The sequence below is a fragment of the Sus scrofa genome, chromosome 9 (assembly GCF_054392235.1).
Source record: "Sus scrofa isolate SSC_HxYL_T2T_F1_AM1 chromosome 9, Sscrofa_HxYL_maternal_Yorkshire_Landrace_v2.0, whole genome shotgun sequence".
Taxonomy (NCBI): domain Eukaryota; kingdom Metazoa; phylum Chordata; class Mammalia; order Artiodactyla; family Suidae; genus Sus; species Sus scrofa.
The window spans coordinates 90367339-90389290 of NC_139391.1; the positions used below are offsets into that span (position 1 = coordinate 90367339).

At 38.8% G+C, this 21952-nt stretch overlaps 2 protein-coding genes across 10 annotated transcripts in view; one reads left to right on the forward strand and one right to left on the reverse strand.

Moving 5' to 3' along the window:
- CRPPA (CDP-L-ribitol pyrophosphorylase A) overlaps positions 1–15693 on the reverse strand; it is a 294345-nt gene extending 278652 nt beyond the window's left edge. For 3 of the 6 annotated variants that reach the window (XR_014815911.1, XM_021063404.2, XM_021063405.2), the window contains exons 1-2: positions 14801–15261; positions 2445–2721 (exon numbers count right to left, since the gene is read on the reverse strand). Coding sequence is in view for 5 of the 6 variants with exons in the window: in XM_021063404.2 (XP_020919063.2) it covers positions 2445–2721; positions 14801–15057 (534 nt within the window). In the remaining variant the exon portion in view is untranslated. Of the gene's footprint in view, positions 1–2444; positions 2722–3624; positions 6442–14800; positions 15262–15504 lie in introns of those variants that run through there. The other 3 variants (XM_084977167.1, XM_021063407.2, XM_084977166.1) reach the window with 3 other exon arrangements.
- Positions 14629–21952, forward strand: part of LOC106508298 (uncharacterized) — a 74676-nt gene continuing 67352 nt past the window's right edge. For 3 of the 4 annotated variants that reach the window (XR_014815916.1, XR_002335843.2, XM_084977174.1), the window contains exon 1: positions 14629–14660. The gene's annotated coding sequence lies outside the window, so the exon portion shown is untranslated. Of the gene's footprint in view, positions 14724–19801; positions 21123–21952 lie in introns of all 4 variants that reach the window. The other variant, XR_014815917.1, reaches the window with a different exon arrangement.

The window sequence follows — 21952 nt, forward strand, 5'->3', positions numbered from 1 at the left end:
TTTTTAAAAAATTAATAAAAAAAAGAAATAAAATCATTCTTGTCTAAAAACTTTCAAATTGCCCAGTGAAGGTTTAACTGGTACCCTCATCCCATGGGGAACAGAAACAGTTTTGTCTATTGGTGAATTCAACATTTTTTTATTCCATTTTACTTCTCTGGATTGTAACATCTATCTGGTTTTCTCATTAACGAGGACAGTAAAATCTTTAACACGTTTCTTATAGTTGTATCAAACTAATTACTTTACACTGTGTCAAACTAGTTACTTCACTTTTGAAAGTTTCTCCTTAACACCATCAAAAACAAGGGAGCATTTCCTTAAGATACCAAATCTCTGTTTTCTTAAATTAGTCATAAAGACTTTGCTTTAAAGAACTTCTTAATGTAATCAGAAAGTCTCACAGAATTAAAATATAATTTGTTTTATTTAGAGTGCATTATGAAATTGAATCTTACAAATTATATTCTGATTAACTTTATTAGTCTAAAAGCAATTCTTACAAATCTGCAATTTAAAAAACCAACTAACTACTATGCATATGGCTTATTACTCACCTATGAAATCATATTCCCAAAATACTAACTGGAGCAAAACTAATCTTTCAACTTTCTGACATACTTCCAAGAAAATCACTTTATAAACAATCTTAGAAATTCACTGAATACTCAAAAAATTTGAAAGTTCTATTTTCAGTGAGTTTAAGCAAAACTTTTCCAAAAGGTAACAAAGGCAAAGAGCCACATATTTATTTTTAATGTAGTATGCATTAGAATTTCTAACTCTCTGCCCAAATTAGTCTTCCCTAGGAACTTTCAAACTTGTCAAGTTCCACCTAAATTCTTTTAAGTCATAAATCCTTTGTTCTTTTATTTCTCCCCCTTACCCTTGTAACTGACCATATAACCTCTACTACAATCAAGGAACCTGGAGAAGAGGAAGAGATCACAGCAAAATCCAAGAGCCTGAGAAAGTTTTGTGGTCACTAATGTTCATGAACCACAATTTTCCCTCGCCAAAATACACTTACAAGTTATACTAAAAGAGAAGAGAAAGGTTTCATTTTACCTGTGGAATTCTTAGAGAGGTTTTTTTTTTTTTTTTTTTTTGTCTTTTTGCCTTTTCTAGTGCTGTTCCTGCGGCATATGGAGGTTCCTAGGCTAGAGGTCTAATCGGAGCTGTAGCCACGGACCTACGCCAGAGCCACAGCAACGCGGGATCCGAGCCATGTCTGCGACCTATACCACAGCTCACGGCAACGCCAGATCCTTAACCCACTGAGCAAGGCCAGGGATCGAACCCTCAACCTCATGGTTCCTAGTCGGATTTGTTAACCACTGCGCCACAATGGGAACTCCAGAGAGGTCTACATTTAAAAGAAATTCATGTTGTAGAACGATGAAGTTAGGGGCAATTTCCTGACAGTGAAAATCCAAATGCACACAGATAACTAAATATAATCAAATTCCCAGCTGATTATTTCTAACTTTCTGGTCACCCACATGGCTAGGAAGGCTTAAATGACTCCTTCCATTGGTCTACAATCTTTGCAAGAAGATATTAGCCCAGATGCTGTAATTATTCTTAAAATAATACCATTTTGGTACTTTGCACTTTACTATGTAGTTATCTACAGTTTCTTACCCTAAAAACCTTAAGAGTTATCATCTATATTTTTAGAAAATGGCTCAAAAAGCTGAGAAAGTTGAACATAAACTAATGACTGGAGTAAAATAATTGCATCCAAGTCTGTCCAATTCCAGTCTATTTCTATTATACCATAACAAATCTGGGCCATCAATTTTCACTGAAATTTACATTGCCAACTTAAGTTCAGTATCTATTACATTATTTACAGGATGTTACCTGGTAATTTAAAAAAATAAACAAAGATGGTGTAAAGATTACAATAGGCCTTTTGCTATCCTGTGTTTATTCTGGTGAAATACAAGTGACCATAGAATCTGTCCTCCTAAGATTATTCATTTTAAAGGGTCAGAAAATCTTGCCTGGTTGTTTGTGCTAGAAAATAAACTTCTGAAAAAATTTTAAATTGAGTGAAATGAGCTAGGTTTTTTAAAGATCATATAGCTCCTAAAGTTTTATAAGATCTCTTTAGCATCTTTAGATAATAGGAATGAAACATGAAATTAAATATGCAGCTAATGTCCATCCATTCATCCACATTCTAGTGACCTTCACATTCTTCTCAAAATAGCTCATACTATATTATGATAAATGACCACGTAGCAAAAGAAATCCCAGAACAGGCTCACCATCTGTAACATAAACTTCCTAGAACAAATTAGCATAATGTTTTTAGGTCATAATGCCCATTCCAATTAACTTGGTATTTAAATATAATTCCATCAAAATCTAGCAAATCAATATTTACTATGGTGTTTTCCCCTTTTATCCATTTTTAGAAGTATTTGACTACTTACCCCATACTCCTTAGCAGCTGTCACAACTTGAAAGAGGACATCTTCCTCAACGAATGGTCTCACAGCATCGTGGATGATCACTACCTCTGGCTTAGAGAGTCTAGAGTTGGGCTGATCCTCTGCCAGTGCTTTCAGTCCATTGAAAATAGACCTATGGCGGGTCACTCCAGCTTCAACAAGTGAGATGCGTTTATGCTGGTACCTCTGAATGATACCTTTCATTGCTTCCATGTTCTCTCCAGTTACTGCCACAACAATATCCTTTATCCAACATACTCTAGAAGGAAAGTATGCATACATCTTTGTCAATTCATTCTTACACAGCTACAGTTAACCTAGTAACAGAAAATTGAATTGCCAGCAAAAACTAATCTATCTTCATAGGGAGATTAAAAACTGCAAGTTAATAACTAAGTCAATTGTATGCGTTTTTATCAGGTCTAGTAAAGGGGCTGATGAACAACCTGAATTTCTCATACTATAGAGAGAAACACAGATAAGTAGTATTTTTCAGTACATAGTGTGAAAATACATACAGTGTGAAATATAGTTACCAGATTTCTTAAATTGAATATTCCAATCAAGTTTATCAGCAGATTGGAAGAAAATTAAAGAATATGCTTTTAAATTGATTTTTTCCCAAATATTTCTCTCAATTGCTAAAAACAATGCAAAGCACTTTTGATTTCCGAAAGTTCTCTCTCAGCAACTCATCTGGATAACAGATTTAAACTTCACCTACATCAAGGTGAAATATTTCAGCTTAAATAGGGAAATGAAGTTTATATAAATCAGGCTCAAATAAAATAGAAAACTCAATTTAATGAAACATAAAAGGATCCTTGTGTTAAGTCAGATACAAAACAGTTTTTTCTGTTGTAGAACATTTTCTTGAACACCTACTGACTTACATCCACAGCAATGACTGGAGGAGGCCGCACTGAAGTGTGGCAGACGTCTTCTGAACACTAGTCCTAACAGATGCTAACATCGCTGCAGACTCCAAAGTTCCACAGCTGACAGGCCCGAGCCAGGAAAACTGCCTCTGGGCCATTACAGCAACTGTGATTAGAGATCACTTTAAAGTCTAATTCAAAATGGAGGGAGTTCCCTTTCTGGCTAAGCAGTTAGCAAACCTGACTAGGATCAATGAAGATGAGGGTTCAATCCCTGGCCTCACCCTGTGGGTGAAGGATCTGGCATTGCTGGTGAGCTGTGGTGTAGGTCGAAGATGCAGCTTGGATCCCACGTTGCAGTGTCTCTGGCGTAGGCCGGCGGCTACAGCTCCAATTAGACCCCTAGCCTGGGAACCTCCACATGCCTCAGGGGCGAATCTAGAAAAGACTGAAAGACGAAAAACAAACAAACAAAAAAGAATCCGGTGTTGCCATGAGCAGTGGTATAGGTTGAAGACACAGCTCGGATCCAAGAGTTGCTGTGGCTGTGGTGTAGTGCAACAGCTATAGCTCTGATTCGACCCCTAACCTAGGAACTTCCATATGCTGAAGGTACAGCCAGAAGAAGAAAATGGAATTCTTGGCCTGTGAGATCCTACATGTTCATGCTAGACAGTACAAAGTCATGAACATCTTTTTAAAGAGAGGGAAGAGGAATGTGAATGAAAATTACTGACTAATGAAATTAACCCTATTGATAAATAAAAACTTCGATTTGCTTTACTCAACCATCTCCAACCTTCTGCTATTGAACAAACCCTTCCTATAACTAAAACTGCATTCTACCTGTGATGACAATACTACACTGATGAACAAAACCAAGAACTACTTCACAGGTACATATTTAAAGTCCATTCCTTTAATACTTTTTGAGCACTGAATAAATAATCATATCTGAGTATACAATGGAAATAGTCACTGCTTTCATAGAGCTTACAGATCAAAGAAACACCACCAACAATTACAAGTTGCAACCTAGTGCTGTGAAGGAGAGGTTCAGGCTCCAGGATTGCATGCAAACAGCTAGTATCTGACCAGCAGAGAGAGGGCCAAGAGGATGCTCCCTAAAGAAGCAGAATTTGCAGGTGCTGAGAGGCAGGAAAAGAGGCAAAGGGGTTTGGAGGCAGAGTGAGAGGGATGATATAAGTAGAGGCCATGGCAAGACCCCAAGGAGCTAGAAGGAAATGGAAATCTGGGAGCAGGGAGAAAAGCCCATCAAGAGGCCGGAGGCCCAGGCAGGCACTGGGCTGGGTTAGGCCATGTTCAGGGTTTTATTCTTTAATTCTGAACATAATAGGAATCCATAGGAAAGATTTATGCAGGACATTTACCTTTAAATAATTAATGCTCAAAGTTCTAGGTATTGTTCCATGACTTAATGGTTCTGTGGTAAGCAGAATCACCCCCCAAATGATGCCCATCTCCAAACTCCCAAAACATGTGACTAACCTTACAAGCAACTTTGCATATGTAATTAAGGATCTTGAGTTACAGAGATCATCCTGGACTATCTGGCTAGGTCTAATATAATCACAAGATTCCTCAACGGTGAAAGAAAGAAGAGTCAAGGGAGAAGATATGATAACAGAAGTCATTATGGTACAGGACAGCAAGTGGAAAGGACAGGGAGTTTGAGGTTGGTAGAGGCTAACTATTACATGTGGAATGAATGAGCAATGAGGGCCTACTGCATAGCACAAGGGACTATATCCAAACTCTTGTAACAGAACATGATGGAAGATGGCATGAGAAAAAGAATGATCTATCTGTATGACTAGGTCAATACTATACACAGAAATGAGCACAACACTGTAAATCAGCTATACCTTAATAAAAAATTTTATTTAAAAAAGAAAGGCACAAGAGTCAAGGGAGAAGATATGATAACAGACATGTGGTCATTATGACACAGGACGGGAAGTTCGAGAACCTTGTAGACTAAATGAATTGCCATCTGGCAAATCAATGGATTGTCCCTAGAGCCTCCAAAAGGGACATGGCACTGCTGACCCTGGTTTTAGACTGGAAAACACTTTGAACCTTGGACTGCTGACTTCCAAAAGTTTAAGCTAAATCTAGTTATGTTGCTGTAAGCCACTTAGTTCATGGAAATTCTTATAGGAGTGATAACAACCACAAATTTCAGAGCACAGACTTTACTCAGTCTGCCAGAGAATAGATTGCATACAGAAAGGATGCAGATAGGCCAGTTAGGAGGCTGCTTAAGTCTGGGCAAAACAATGTTAATAATGTAGCTACCAGATGGAGCTTGTAGATGGGAGATTTAAGAGATAATCATCTTCCTGAGTTATAGGTTATAATCCTCCTGAGTCAGCAAGAAAGACTGGCAAAATAATTTATCACAGTTATCATCAATTAAGCACTTATTAAGTCTTAAGCATTAGTCATACCCTAACTCATGTAATCCTTATACTCTATACTATTCCATATGGGAAACAGCAAAAAGGCCTAATATACAAATACATTATAGTTAATTTTCCTGTAATACCATCTGATACCAGAAAATGCTTTAAAAATGTTTTTTACCGTTTTTTCATCAAAATACAACATTCTATCTTCCAGAATGTAGGATCCATGATAGAAAGGATCAGTATCAGTTTTGCCCATTGCTTTACATTAATACCTAGTAGATACTTGATAATTATGTTTTGTTAACGCATGATTTTAGTCTACCTCATCTATCAGCAACTAACATAGCTTAGTTTCAAGGATTCTGAAAGACAAAAAAAAAAAAAAGATATTTGGAGTTCCCATCGTGGCACAGTGGTTAACGAATCCGACTAGGAACCATGAGGTTGCGGGTTCAGTCCCTGCCCTTGCTCAGTGGGTTAACGATCCGGCGTTGCCGTGAGCTGTGGTGTAGGTTGCAGACGCGGCTCGGATCCCACGTTGCTGCGGCTCTGGTGTAGACCGGCAGCTACAGCTCCGATTCGACCCCTAGCCTGGGAACCTCCATATGCCGCAGGAGCGGCCAAAGAAATAGCAAAAAGACAAAAAAAAAAAAAAAAAAAAAAAAAAAAAAAAGGATTCTGAAAACACAGAAAGCTCTCATTAACCTGGAGAGAAAATGAAAATTAATGAAAATGCCTTTCCTATACAATGTGGTTTACAGATTGTTTTGCTTCAAGGAGTTTGACTCAACTGATTCCTAGATCCTAATAAGGTTCCAAGAAGAACTGAGATTTCTATTATTATTACTATTTATTATTATTGTCAGATACCTGGGGGAATTTTCATCACAAAGCAATGCAACAATATTCATGGAATACCAGACAAGAAAATACGTAGTCATCTGTGCAGGCAATAAGGATTCCAGAGTAAGACTAAGAGTGTGTTGTTCTTTGTTCTGTAGCTCATCCATCCCCAACTCCCATCATTGCAAATTTAACAGCTGCTGGAACTTTCATTATTCTGACATGGTTCAGAATTTATACAGTGCTAAAAAAGCCCTTAAGACAGTTCCTCAGAGACCCCTACATGTGGGGCTGTCCAAAGTTTTGTCTCCACTGGCATAGCTGTGACCCAAGCAGTCATTTCTCCATTTTTGCACTAGCCTCTTAGCTGGTTTCCTTCTTCTCATTGAATCTCAACACAATCCACTCTTACAACTTCTAGATGACTTGTCTCAGGTGTCAACCTGACGCCGTTCCCTGCTGGCTCTGGAGCAGGACCCTTCAAGACCTGACCTCATCCTACTTCTCCCTGCACCACGTGGCCTCTGCCATGAGCCTCTGACTCTGCCCACCACATTCTCCCATCCTATCTTTGCTTCTGCTGCTTTCTCTGCCTTACAACATTATCCACCATCTTTCATCATTCCCCCACCCCCTCCTGGCAAAGTCCTTCTTGTTCTTCAGCTATCAATGCAGGTATGGCCTCCTCCAGGAAAACTTCCTGGACTCTAATCCTGAGTGCGGGCACCCCTGCTCTCAGCCCCCAGGTCCTCTTATCACCAGGGAGTCTTACAAAGCATCAAACTGTACTGTTCCATTTTCCATCTCCCTCTCTAGGCTGCCAACTCACAGAAAGCAAAGACTATAGTCCAGGGCTTGGCACATGTTAAGCTTTAGTAAAATGAGCAGTAAGAACAGCAACTAAGATTCATTAGTTCCTAACCCTAACCCTTACTAAGAGTCATGCACTGTATGGAGTATTTGTCTGTAATAGTCACTTAATAGTCACATCAGCTCTGCAAGAAGTCACTATTATCTCCATTTCAGATGATACACAGGCAGTTCCTTGTCCATGACTACACAGCTAGAAAACGAAGGGACCTGGCCAAACCCCAGTCTGACTTTGGAGCTCACACTGTAAACTTCTGTAAACACACTAACACTGTCTGAGAGGTCATAAAATCCAAATTACATTTGGATCATCTTGTCTCCAGCAGCTCATTGCTACTGAATATTTCTCATAATTTAAGCAAAAATAGATACTCCTTCATCCATGTGCTTAGTCATTCAACGAACATCAAGTAAGCTGGACATTATTGTATCACACAGGTGACACAATAACAAAAACCAATAAAATTCTTGACCTCACAGATCATTTCTCAAGAAACATCTGTTCAGTCAATCAATGCATAGATAAAGTAGCTTAAACAATTGGGACTAAAAGCTGCTTTTGAGGCTATAGAAAAGCTTCCAGTAATCAAATGCATTTCAGTTTATCAATAGAACATCAGTAGCCTTTTTAAAAAACAGGTCAGAAGAACAAGTTCAACTAAATCAGTATATACGATTTGTCTGTAAGGCAAGAGCTTAACCTGTACCCTGAACTACTCACTTTTTACTTTCCATAGTCTATTTCATAAGAAAAATAGGTTAAAGGCAACTTTTAAAAACAAAAAATTTTTTGATCAAGAATTACATGAACTTCAGTATTAAAACACAAAGAGGGAGAAAGAGGATAGTGCTTGACCATAGTCATTCAAACATCTATTTGAGTGAGACTCCTGAAGATAAATCCCAAATTTACTGAAATTCCTTAAAATAGCTATGATTATCTATGTTCCATCAAAAAGAAAGCAGTCCAAGTAGATGGAAATTACAGACAGATACAGGCCTTAGACATTTCAAACAATTCTGTGAGGCTCTAAATAGAAAAATACTTTGAACGAGTGTTCCTCAAACTGAAGATTTCATGACCCATTACAGTATTATCACATCAAGTGCTTAAGTTTTGACAAACAGTTTTGAATAGAAACTAATAAAATTTAGATGTGTATCTAGTAAAGATACATTGTTTTCATGAAATTCTCTTTCAAATACATTGTGTGTGTGTTTAAGTATGCGTTACTGAATCATGAGAAAAATGTAGTTCTTATATCTGGTCACAATAAAGGTGTTCAGAAAACTGATTTAGACCACTCTTACAAGAAAAAGGGTTTGTTATGCTATTATGCTCAGCAACCAAGCATACTTCCAACACTTGCAAGCCTTTTTAAGTACTGTTTGTATTTGAGAGGATTTATTCACATTCTTTTCCAGTTATAGAATTAAAAGCCTTTTACAGTATTAAAACTTAATAATGTAGAATCATGGACTGAGAAAAGCCTTAAGTACCTCACACAGTGCCTAGTGAACAAATATTTGCTGAATAAATGGATCTGGTCGACCTCCTTAGCCAAAAACAAGTCCACACAGAACCTCCTGTAGCTGGATTTTATCAAGTTCTGAGTATTTCCTTCCTAGCACATTCCATACGCAAATACAAACCTAACCTCAACCTCCATCACACCTACAGATTTTAATTTTTTATATTGGTGTATAATTGATTTACAACCTTGTGTTTCAGGTGTACAGCAAAGTGATTCTGTTACACATATATCCATTCTTTTTCAGATTCTTTTCCCAAATGTTATATTGAGTAGATTTCCCTGTGCTATACAGTAGGCCCCTCTTGATTACCTATTTTATGGTAATATATATATGTTTATCCCCATCTATTTATTCCTCCCTCCTCTTTCCCCTTTGGTAACCCTGTTTGTTTTCTATGTCTATGAGTCTGTTTTGAAAATATGCTCATTTGTACCTTTTTCAGATCCCACTTATTTACTATGAGAATCTCTACGTCTATCCATGTTGCTGCAAATGGCATTATTTCATGTTTTTTATGGCTGAGTAATATTCCATTCTATATATGTACCACATCTTTACCCATTCCTTGGTCCATGGACATTTAGATTGCTTCTATGTCTTGACTATTGTAAAAAGTGCTGCGATGAACATAATGGGTGCATGTACTTTTAGAATTACCATTTTTTTCAATATCTATGCCCATAAGTAGGATTGCTGGCTCATATCCTAAATGTTTTATAAGGAACCTCCATTCTGTTCTCCATAGTGGTTGTACTAATTACATTCCTACCAACAGTGTCAACAGCTATAGATACTGTGAAGAATTTTGTGTATTTAAAGACAATGTATTTGCACTAATGTATATTTTTAAAACAATTATTAAAGGTATATTTTACTCAGTTTAAGATCAGTTGAAAATCAAAAATTTAAACAAATGCTTTTAAAAAAACAAATGGAAAAATCAGGCCCTGTTAACCTGCTTTTAAATGCTCTTACCCAGGCTGCAGAGTTTGGCCCCATGGGACACTGGCAGCCATGGCTCATTGCCATGAGTCGTCATGGAAATTAAGCCTCTGGATCATACTGTGGCCATAATTTAATAGATTCCTCCTTCTCCATACCTACCCTGATATTTGAGAAAATACTGAACTGGTGTAAAGGGGCTGGCTCCTGATTGCCTTAACAATGCAATTCTCTTCATTATGACCCCTGAAAGCTTCCAGTGGTCCAGTCTAAACCACAGTCCTGGTCTTATCTCTGTCTTGCAGGACCCTCCAGGGGGAGCCAATGGGAATTTAAACCCCAGTCATCTGACCTATACAAAACACAATCCTACCGTATTTCTTCTGTAATATGGGCCCCTTCCTTCCCTTGACTCAGACTTAGCACTTTTCATAGAGCAGCCAGACAAGACAAAGTCAAATGCATCTCTCTGAGCAATCACTCAAAAGCATCTGAGATTCATTTTCTCTTTCTGAATCCCTAATACAATTGAGGACTAAAAAAATGCCAATTCCTATATTCTCACTATTTCCCCTGTCTGCCCTATTCCATTCCTACCTTCAGCTTAATTCAAACAATCAATACTGCTCATTTGGATTAACACCTATGATTTGTATTTTCTTGTTCAATTTTTTTTTTTTTTTTTTTTGTCTTTTTGTTGTTATTGTTGCTATTTCTTTGGGCCACTCCCCCGGCATATGGAGGTTCCCAGGCTAGGGGTCCAATCGGAGCTGTAGCCACTGGCCTACGCCAGAGCCACAGCAACGCGGGATCCGAGCCGCATCTGCAACCTACACCACAGCTCACGGCAACGCCGGATTGCTAACCCACTGAGCAAGGGCAGGGACCGAACCCGCAACCTCATGGTTCCTAGTCGGATTCGTTAACCACTGCGCCACAGTGGGAACTCCCAATTTTTAAAGTATATAAAAAAATACAAGAAAACATTCAAAACATCAAGTCAGAAATTAATATGTTGAACACCATGAAGTCTTTAATGTTTAATAAAAATGGACTTTCATTGATTTTCCAAGTGATAAAGCAAACTTGTCAAAATTCAGGGGTTCCAGAACATGCAGATTGACAAAGTAGCTTTTCCCTTTCATCTAGATCTATCAGACTCAAGAAAACTCACATTAACTAAAAAGGCACTGTAACATGAATCTAATTGTCCATACAATAATATACAATGACATATATTATCACAAGTTCTGGAATGCTTTTTGTATCAATGCTACAGCACATTTTCTTTCTATAGAAGACTTATGTCAGAAGCCAATTTCTAAGTTTTTCATGAGCACAGACCCTTATCAAGGAACATCTTAAACAGTGTCCTTGAGAACTCAAGATGCTGCATGATCTATAGAGAGATTCTGTGTCAGACCTTGTTCAACTTTATTTTGTCCAAGAAATTTCCACCTAGGTCACCACCACCATGAATCTGAGTAAGCATGGCCCAAGTTTTCCTCTCTAGCTTGCTTTCACGGTAGTTGTCATTTTCTTCTATTAAACTATCCCAGGTTAGTCACCTCTCCTAATGACATGTTCCTTAAATATCTTAAACCAGAAATTAGATCACTAGCAAGTAATTTACTTATTTCAGACCTGGGAATCCATTTTTTTAAACAGTAAAATTTAGGTGTCAGTTGATCAACTGTGAGCAGATTTTACAGCTTAACTGTCAGAGCTTTATGCCCTTGCTAATTATACCACTGCCATATGATTTCTTAGAACAATGTTTCCTTTTAGAAACTTCAGGTCATACATAATTATGTGAGGGATTAGTACCCTTGATCTCAGTTCCCTGTTAACCAAATGAGAAAAATCAAAGTTCTCCTCAAGACATAATCTGAGGTTCAATTTACATTTTAATTCCCCTCTAAAAGGTCACAATGAAACTTTACAACTCCTGGAAGCATTTTTCATCAACTTCTAAAAGACCTGTTCATAGTACAACTTAGAATTTAGTTAAATTTAATCCTTTTACTATAATGCTTAGAATGCACAGATCTGGAGTTCCCATTATGGCACAGTGGAAAGGAACCATGAGGTTGCGGGTTCGCCTCCTAGCCTTGCTCAGTGGGTTAAGGATCCAACATTGCTGTGAGCTGTGGTGTAGGCCAGCGACTGTAGGTCTGATTTGACCCCTAGCCCGGGAACCTCCATGTTCCATGAGTGCAGCCCTAAAAAAAAAAAAAAAAAAAGGCACAGATCTGTACAAGCTGCATCACCTCAATATAGTATGTGAGCATGTTAAGTACATCCCTACTTCTCACACATAAAGGCTAATTTTTATATATCCACATATAACCAGTTGTCTTCGCAAGTGTAGGCAGTTGCTCCATCTACCCCATGTTCAGAATAAACATGTACTTTTATTAACGCCTGCACCTTTCTAAGCTTCTATGGCTTAAATCAACTTGCTTCCTTCACAGCTGTTCTACAGGAAGGCTTATGTTTCTGCTTCCTTGGGCCTGTTAAACCTGGTTGGAATAAAGATGATAGCGGAGTGGTGCCCAGAATTTTGATGGTCTCTTCATATCTGTTGCACTTCCTTTTGCTTGCATGTTTGCCTTGTGTGGTTATACACTTTTTACTTGGTTTGGCCACATAAGTGAGGGAATGGAGGTTAACAGTTTAAATGGCATCATTTAACTAAAAGCCAAACTGCTCGTGTTCCTTTATATTTCTCTATCCCAGTTTTGAGCCAGACTTCTAAGCCCTCACTGGTTCATTCTGTATTGGTTCAAAATTCCCAAAGACAACAACTTGCCTCTTTCATCTTTCACAGTGAAATGACCTAGGTCTTTTAGCATTGTGTTTTATGAATACTATCAGCAGTCTACAGAGCTCATTTTTTACCAGAAGAGGATTGGCTTTCCTTTAGCAAATGGCGAAGGAGCACCCACACATACACCCCTGAAATGCAAGGTTTCTAAGAATTTCCTGAGACATATCCTAAAATAATCATACTCCTTAAGTTCATCAAGCATTCTAATAAAGAATGACTAAAGTATTTTGAAAAACAGGTTTGGGGTTTTGTTTTGTTTTGTTTTGTTTTTGTCTTTTTGCCTTTTTCTAGGGCCACACCTGAGGCATATGGAGGTTCCCAGGCTAGGGGCTGAATCGGAGCTGTAGCCACCAGCCTATGCCAAAGCCACAGCAATGCCAGGTCCGAGCCGCTGTCTGCTACCTACACTACAGCTCACAGCAATGCTGGATCCTTAACCCACTGAGCAAGGCCAAGGATCGAACCCGAAATCTCATGGTTCCTAGTCGGATTCGTTAACCACTGAGCCAGGATGGGCACTGATCAAAAAGGTTTTGATTCCTTACAAATGTTATTTGGATTTTATCACTGTGCCATCAAGTCAAAATAGCAAACACGTGTTCATCTATTTTTCCCATAAAACCCTTCTAGAACATTTTACTTTAAAAGGTTTAATATTAACCTATCTTCCGCTACCTCTTAAGTTGGGAGGGAAAAAATACAATTTTTTTCAAATTTTTTCATAGGAAAATTTAACTGTCAAAGTATACTCCCTTACATCTATCTACTTAGTGGACAAAGATCCTGCTAGCCCAGCTCTATTGTGTCTCACTGTAGCTATGTTGTCACAATGTCTATGACAGTGGAATACTGTAGGAGCAGCAATCAACTACTCAAGAAAATCAAAGACCATGAAGTGAAAGATGTACCTGTAACTGTTTTAATGTCTATACGAGTTTCAGGTTTAACCACCAGTCTGATCTCACTAATCAAAGTGATTATGGCTCTGTACATCTTCATTTTATAAATAATATTCACAAAATAAAATAACCACGTGCAAAGCAACTGGGCCCTTTGACTTCTGGGTTGTGTGAAAGCGTGTGGAGATGGGGGGGGTAACTCTTTTCTGTATTAACATAACTACTGTCCTTTAGAACCTCATTAGCTGGGCCTTCATTACAGCCTAATACGAACGGTTCACTTTAATCCGAGGCTCAACATAAAAGGTCAACAACTCCACAGTGGCTTCAAAAAACACTGTATCAGACCTTTGAAATCACCTTGCTTCCCATCTCTCCAGCCTTATGCTCCTCCACATTACAAGAAGCCTTAAACAAGGTAGAACAACATATCTTCCTTTTTCCCCTCCTTTGCACCTCACTACCGCTCCCCTAGACCTTAACTCATTCCCTTTCCCTCCATTATGCCAACTAATCCGTTTTCTAACAAGATAATGCATGCATTGGCCTTGATTTCAGAAACTTTTTCCACCGCTGAGCAAGTTGAGACTAAATATTCAGTTAATGTTTGTGAATAATTGACAAAATGATTAAAGACCCATGGAACTAATTTGCAGGTTAAAAAAAAAAAAAAACAACTCTGAACTCACGCCTGCGCAGAGAGAGAGCGCGCGACGAGGGTGAAGAATGTGAAAGACTAGGAAAGAGTGAGAATAAGAAACAGGCAGACAGGAGACACGGAAACTCCGACAGCTTCTCATTAGACCGCACTGGGGCCACAGTTAGAAATCAATGGCCTTGCGCTTCAAGGGCGGACAGCTAGGGCAGTTAAGGGACCCGCGGGGCAGCCCCAAGCCAGTACCCCTCTCTTAAAGGGGAAGCGTCCTTTCTGGGAAGGGCTTTAAGAAATGGAGCTCCAGCGGCTGGAGGTACGCCCCACAGTTCGTAAGAGTGGGCGCCGGCGCCAGCGCCAGCGCAGCCACAAGAAGCAGGTGTCTCGGCTGCTCTGGGCCGGGGGGGAGGGGAGCGGCGGGCGGGGGACCGCGGGGCGCGCCTGGCACCGCATTACCTCTCCAGGGCCTGCAGGGTGTAGCTGATGAGTGGCCTCTCCAGGATGGGGCAGAACTGCTTCGGGGTGGGGACGCCCATCCTCTCTCCGCTCCCCCCTGCCGGCAACACAGCCGCCACAGCCAACGCGAAGCACCCGGCTTCCGCCTCGGCCTCGCTCAGCGAGGAGGCCCAGGCCGCCTGGTCAGCGCCGCACAAGCTGCGCAGGCGAGGCCCCGGCTCCGCGGGCCCGGAGTCGCTAAGCCGCCCTGACTGCATGGCGGCAGGCAGCGCGGCAGACCCCGCTCGCCCTGGGGTGGCTTGGGCCCTCGGCCGGGGTCGCGGGCGGTGGAGGGAGGGCCGTAGAGCAGAGCGCGCAGATAGACAGCGCCAGCCGGAGCCGTGCGGGCTGGCGGTTGTACGTCCCCGGAGGGCGATACCGCCGCGAGTCTCCCCTCTCCACGCGTCTCCGGTCTCTGCCCCAGCCCAGCGCCCCCGGGAGGGTTATATTTCCCCCGCTCTTGGTTTCTTCTGCAGCAGGCCTAGCAGTCGCCACAGGTGGTAGTGTCAGCCCTCCTTATATACCTAAGGATCTCCTGAAACCTAACAGCTGTGCACAGGCAGTGGCGGTCAGGACTACCTCCCATTCCTTTCCTCTTGAAGAGATTTGAAAGAGATTTGGGTGCAAGTCACTGGATAGGACTGAAAGATGTTCATCTCAATTACCTGACCTTCATTTAGCTCGAAAGGCTTCCCGGTTCCACCTCAGGTGAAGATAAGTGGATGGGCAAATGTTATTGTGAAAAATCCGAGAGCCCAAACTGCTGATTCCCAAATTTGTCGGCACCTTAGGGAGCTCAAAAAATGCTGACGCCTATATCCCACCCTCATAGACTGGGGTTTAATTGATCTGGTGTGTGGCCTGAGCTTTGGAATGATTTTAAAGATTCCCCAGGTGCTTCTAATGTGCAGGCACTTTTTTTTCTTGGAACCAAGGAGCCAAAGCAATAATACTAATTGCTGAGCAGTGAGCACACATTATCTCATTTAATCTCCAGGGGAACCCAACTATTACTATATCCCTTTTACAGAGGGCAGAACACAAGGTTGGGTAACGTGTTAAGATTGCACACCTAATGGCCTTTACACAAAGTACAGGCGGAGTTGAAGAATTCCAGGCCTGAAGCCTATCATGCCCTTTTTTTAGAGCTGTCCTTGCTGGCACCATTTACCATGAAAAGGTTCTGATGTATTTGGCTGTCAGAGTAGATTGTGTTCTGGAATGTAAACTCCTTGAGAGCAGGGTCCTTAATTTTTGGTTTGTGTTGTGTCCCCAGCTCCTGTAATATAAGGGAAGCTTAAAAGTATTTCTTGAATAAGCTGCTGATTGAATAAATGAATGACAATTGAAGTACATGTAATTAAATATTTCCTAATTTATCAGTCTTCACCCATCAATAATACAAGATTCATAAAAAGGAATATTTAAGCACTGACAATATTATCAGGTTATAATATTCCAATTCAGTATTTTTAGCCATTTTCCCAGTTTAAAATAAAGCATACAAGATTAAGATTTAAATATTTTGCTCTTCTTTCTATTTAATCATTTTATTAAAGGCACTATCAGTTTAATTTTTGTTACTTTTATTACAATTAATGTTTAGCGGTTTTCTACTTGTAGTATGTCAGATCACTCTTAGCGGAAAAGTAGGCATACACTTGACTTTTAGCACCAGCACCACACCTGTGTCTAGCCTACACTATGCATTCAGTTAATATATGTTTACTAATTGAGTGAATAAATGAGTTTGTAGAAGCAGAAAAGCAAATCAAGTAATTGTCTCTCTTAATACTGATCTTTCAACCTTGCTTTTTAATCTAATGGTGGAGTTAAACTGATTTTCTTAGTCTTGAGCAAAAATAGCATAGTAATAAAGGTCTTGTTATATTAATATCTATATAATCATTAATATAATAAATGTTTAAATTTTAGCCAAAATCTAATTTTATTGATTTAGTTCTATTCTTAGAGCAAATATATTAAGTTGGCTCTGTTCACTATGAACCCATAGATCATACATACTCTATGTTAACAGTTTTTAACAGATAGCCTTGTATTCAAAAAAAAGGACACACTATTTATATATCGTAGTATGAGAAGCAGGTTTTTTTCCTGTATCTTGTTGTATACATATAAATTAGTTCCTTATTATGCATACTTTGGCTAAAGGATGAAATTTCCATGTTACTTTATACTGAAGGGAAGTAAAATATGCTGCCCCAAAATATTCCACTTGGGCATACTATTTTAAAGTTGCTTAAGAAATAGCAGGTGCAAGAAGGACATTCTGACCCTCTTTTGTACCCCTGAAAGCAAGAAATAAACCTCCCACGTGAAAAATACCTTCCCTGTACCAGTAGCAAGACATCCTTATCACAAGAGATAAAGAAATCAGGGCAGAGAAGACCATATGAACAAACCTTGTTACTTCACTAATTAGCTACCTGAAGCCCAAGCTTTTTTGATTTGTCAGTTCTCAACAAATGTATTTTTTTCTCAGTCTAAAAGGTTTATAAAAGTTGCTTTGGTCACCTCTTAGAGACCCGTATCTATGAGATTCCTATACATACGAAATTAAACTTAGTTTTCTCCTGTTAATCTGTCTTAGGTCATTTTAATTTTCTGAGGAGCCAAGCAACCTAGGATAGAATAAGGAACAAGTTTTCCTCCCCTACAATACCAAGTTATAGCAGCCACATTACGAGAATATCTTCTCAGGAACAGGCATTTGTATAAGCAGTCAGCCCTCCTTACCCAGAGGTTCTGCAAACAACAGAACCCCTGGATATGGGGGTTCAAATTCAACCAACTGATCAAATTCCATGGTTGGTTGAATCTGCAGAAGCTAAACCTGTGAATACAGAGAGCGCGTTTTACTCCCACCATTTTATACAGGGGATGTGAGTATCACAGATTGGGTGTGGGGGAGGGGAGAGTCCTGGAACCAGTACCCCATGGACACTGAGGGATGCATGTACATACCTTGGAAAGTGAGATCCTCTGTGACACATAAGTAATAATTAGTAACCAACTGAAGAGTTTAGAGAAACTAAACCTCAACTATGTTATAATGCAAAGCATGCAAAGGGGAGAAGTTCCTAGACTGGTTTTTGGTCTGGGCTTCTGTGGAGGTAAAATAACAGCCTCCCAAAGACAACCATATCCTAACCCCTGAAACCTGTGCACAGGTTACCTGGTATTATAAAAGGATGCAGCTGTGAATAAGTTAAAGTTCTTGCTATGGCGAGAGTGTTATGGATTATTCAGGTGGGCCCAATGTAAAAACAAGGGTCCTCATAAGATGTAGGTCAGAACTAGAGAAAAAAGTATGAAGATGGAAGAAGGGTGTGGAAGTGATACAGGGCTATAAGCTAAGCAATTGTGGAAGTTTCTAGAAGTTGGATAAAATGAGGAATTGGATTTTTCTCCTAGAGATTCTGGAAGAACTTAGTCCTGCCATCCCATTTTGATACTTAGGACATCCAGAGCACTAAGATAATAAACCTGTATTATTTTAAGCCATGAAATTTGAGGCAATTTGTTACAACAAAAATAAGAAACTAATATAGCTTCATGCTCAGGAAGAGCTTCAAATATATAGTTGGCTATATCCTCCAAACGAAGTTATATGTAGTTTTAAATCCAGCTATTGTTGAACAAAGAAGGAAAACACTGTTCATTTTATCTATGTTCCATGACTAGTCCCTCAGCACACTCGTTTTTAAAATAAACCCTTTAATTATCTTGAGATTAACAAGATGCATTCTATTGTATTGTGAATATTTAAAGCATAGCTTTATGATAAATATACACCACAAGTTTATAACCTCACCTTGGCTTGTCTTTACTTTTTAATGCATGTAAGAATATCCATTAAATGGTAGTACTCTTTGTATCTGAAAGGCCTAAAACCCCCTTTTTTTGTTTGTTTCTACATGTCAGTGTATCCTAGAAGATTTATTTGGGGATTTTACCAAAACTATTACTATTATTGGAGAAATTTAGATCAAATTGGTTCATTTTTCTAGTGTTAATTCAAATATAATTAGCACTGCCAGTCAGTCCTCTCCTCCCCAACCACACTTACTGTTTTAATAGCATTTCTGGAGGTCAGTGGGGTGTTGCTCACAAATGCTAATGAACAGCCTAATGGTTTACCCTTTAACTCTACTGAAGTCAGAGCCAAACAAAATAAATTATGTTTCGAACAAGGGCCAGTCCCAGCATTTCCTTCAGCCTATGAATTCTAATTCCTGTTTTGCCATTGTGTATCTTATGTAAATGAGGAGACAGTCTATTAACCTCTGACCTTTAACTCATTTTTATACATAAGAAAGGTGATGCTCTGAACTGAGGTCTTTCTGTGGATAATTCAAACTAAACACTACATGGCAACAAGATTATTATCTTTTAACTTTCTCAGAATTTCTTACAATATAAATTATCAACTGTCCTCCTTGTTTTTCCTGTGTAATTAAAAAGGGAAACGGTGGTGAATATTTAGCATTAGGTCTGAACAATAAGTTTGATTTCATTAATTCTACCAAAGTTTAACTTTTTGTAAGAATCACTTGGGGACCACTGTTCATATATATTGTAGTTCTTACATAGTTTATATAATATAATCATTTACATACTATATTTTATATAATAATCTTAGAAAACATATTACCATCACTTTCCATCAGAAAGTTTGATCAGTAACTCTGATCAGTAACTCTGGAGTAGGCCCCTAAATCTGCATCTTTAGGGTTCCTTAGGTGATCTTAATTAGGTGTGGATCAGACTTAAGTAAACACTGAATTAAAAAAGGATCACACCTCAGTTCCCTTTACATTCAGTGCATTTAATTTCAAGACCTAAAGCAAAATGCATGTAATATATTAAACATGCCATAGAAAAATTGCATAAGAAAGCCATTAAAATGACTATTTCATTTCCTTGTTAATTTATAAGGAGGGAAACACAAGAGGAAAATGCTTAAGTGCCAAGAAGAAAAATATAAAAATGGTAGAGACTTGGAGGATCGAATTATCCCTCCATGGTATTTCTACAGACCTGTTGTTGAAAAACACATTACCAAAAGCTACGTCTTGTTCACAGCAGAATTGAAATTGTTTCCTGTAACTGTGCTCTGCGCATGGAACTCAAGGGCGAGATTCAATTGAAGTATGACACATACATCCAGAAACTAAGACAGGGAAATGACCTCCATGCATAAGAAATGTGGGAGAGGTGATATCTTTGATAGGTTTGTTTAGGAAACAAATGACTAGTCTGGAACTAATGGTAGCCAGTTTTTGTAATCTGTGGAAGAGAAGAACATACAGAAACATCAATAAAGAGCAACAGCTAGAAAAGGAAGATTTGCCATTTCTGCAGGGGAGGATCTTGGCAGCAGTTATTCCTATATATTTTAACTACAGCTCATTACTAAACCAAAGATTTAAAGAAGGAAAAAAATCCTAGGCTTTAAGAAGAAAATGCTCCCAGGGAATTCACTCATATCTGTTTACCAAGGAATAAGAAAAAAAAAAAAAAAGAATGTATATGTGTACATGTATAACTGAATCACTTTGCAGCAGAAATTATCACAACATTGTAAATCAACTATACCTCAATAAAACTTTTTAAACATTTTTATAAATAGAAAAAAAGAACGTGGACATTTGAATGTGTCATTATTGCCGTAGCCACCACCACTCTCTCTGGTCAAGCACAGGATAAATATAGGATGTGAATTGTCAAACAGATTCTGAACATGGGACATTGTTGCTTTATACTGCCTTACCCAAGAAAGTACAAGTCTTGATCTTAAACAGATCAAAAGGGGCCATAGTATGGTAGGATACTGAAAGGCAAAGAGATGACATGGATGAAGGGAAAGAGAGATGACAGACACTGATGATACTGTCTCAGTGGTATATTCAAAGGATATGAAGATATAAACAAGTTTTTAAATTTTGTTTAGGAAAAAAACAAGGGCTTCACTACTTTTTAGCATGGGGCCAAAAAAGATAGATACAAGAAGAGTACACAGGATTTTGGACAGATGCTGTAAGATTAATTAGGGGAACAATAAACTAACTGGTTTGGACAGGAAACACTTAGTGCTGATGGAAAGACAGTGTTTCATGGAGAAGTAAATTGTGGTATATTGTAAAGAAGATGAAATGAAGTCACTGTGCTGTTTATGCTGCATGTGAAGAGAAATAAGTTAAATAGAAATTGAGCACTTCCATTTGTGACCATGGCTGCCACTAACCGGCGTCACTAAAATGTAAGTGAAAGAATGAATGCATAAATTGAAAAATGTGCAATGTGCCAATGAATTTAAACCTAAATTTAAGACCAGTTTACACTGAGTCTTCAGAAAAAATTAGAGTGCTTAAAACTATTCCCAAAAGAAAAAAGTTGTTTTGATTTTAAGCAGCACTGACTCTCCTCACCCTAAGTCCTATTTCTTCTACTTCTCCCATCATTATTCCTTAAAAGAACTCCAGACCTTGACAAAAAATTTGAATGAAAAAAGAAAAAAATAATTTCTCTTTTGTCAAATCTTTTCTTAACCATCATTTTCTCTTAACTTCATAAAAAAATCAAGGATTATTAACTGCTATAGTACAAAAAAAAAAGCACAAAACTAACCAACACTTTTGGGCAAAATTTCAAATTTTGTTATGTTTCTCTTTGACCATCCTGGCCTCTTGTCTTTTGGTCCTTTTTCCCTTCTCCCTGCTATCCCCTAAACTGGGAGTCTCACTATCAGCTCTGCTGACTGGAAGTTCTTCTGTGGCTTTCACCTATGGACTTACCCCTGCCAATCCTGACCAGGACAGGTAGCTCCATCCTGTGAGAAGGCTGTATCTTGAATTTGTCTCTGGTGTAGAACTGCCTTATTATTCATAGGGATTACCCACCTCCTAGTACCCTTCTTCCTATACTCTACTCCCATTGACCCAGGTCTTAGTATTGGTTCTTGCTTAGAATTCCATATCTCTCTGGCATAAAGTAGAACAGAATCCCAATTGGACTGGCTAGGCTTGAGTCACCAGAGCCCTGATCTCCACTTAATTGGCTGGATAACTTCTTTGAGAGGATTAATCACAT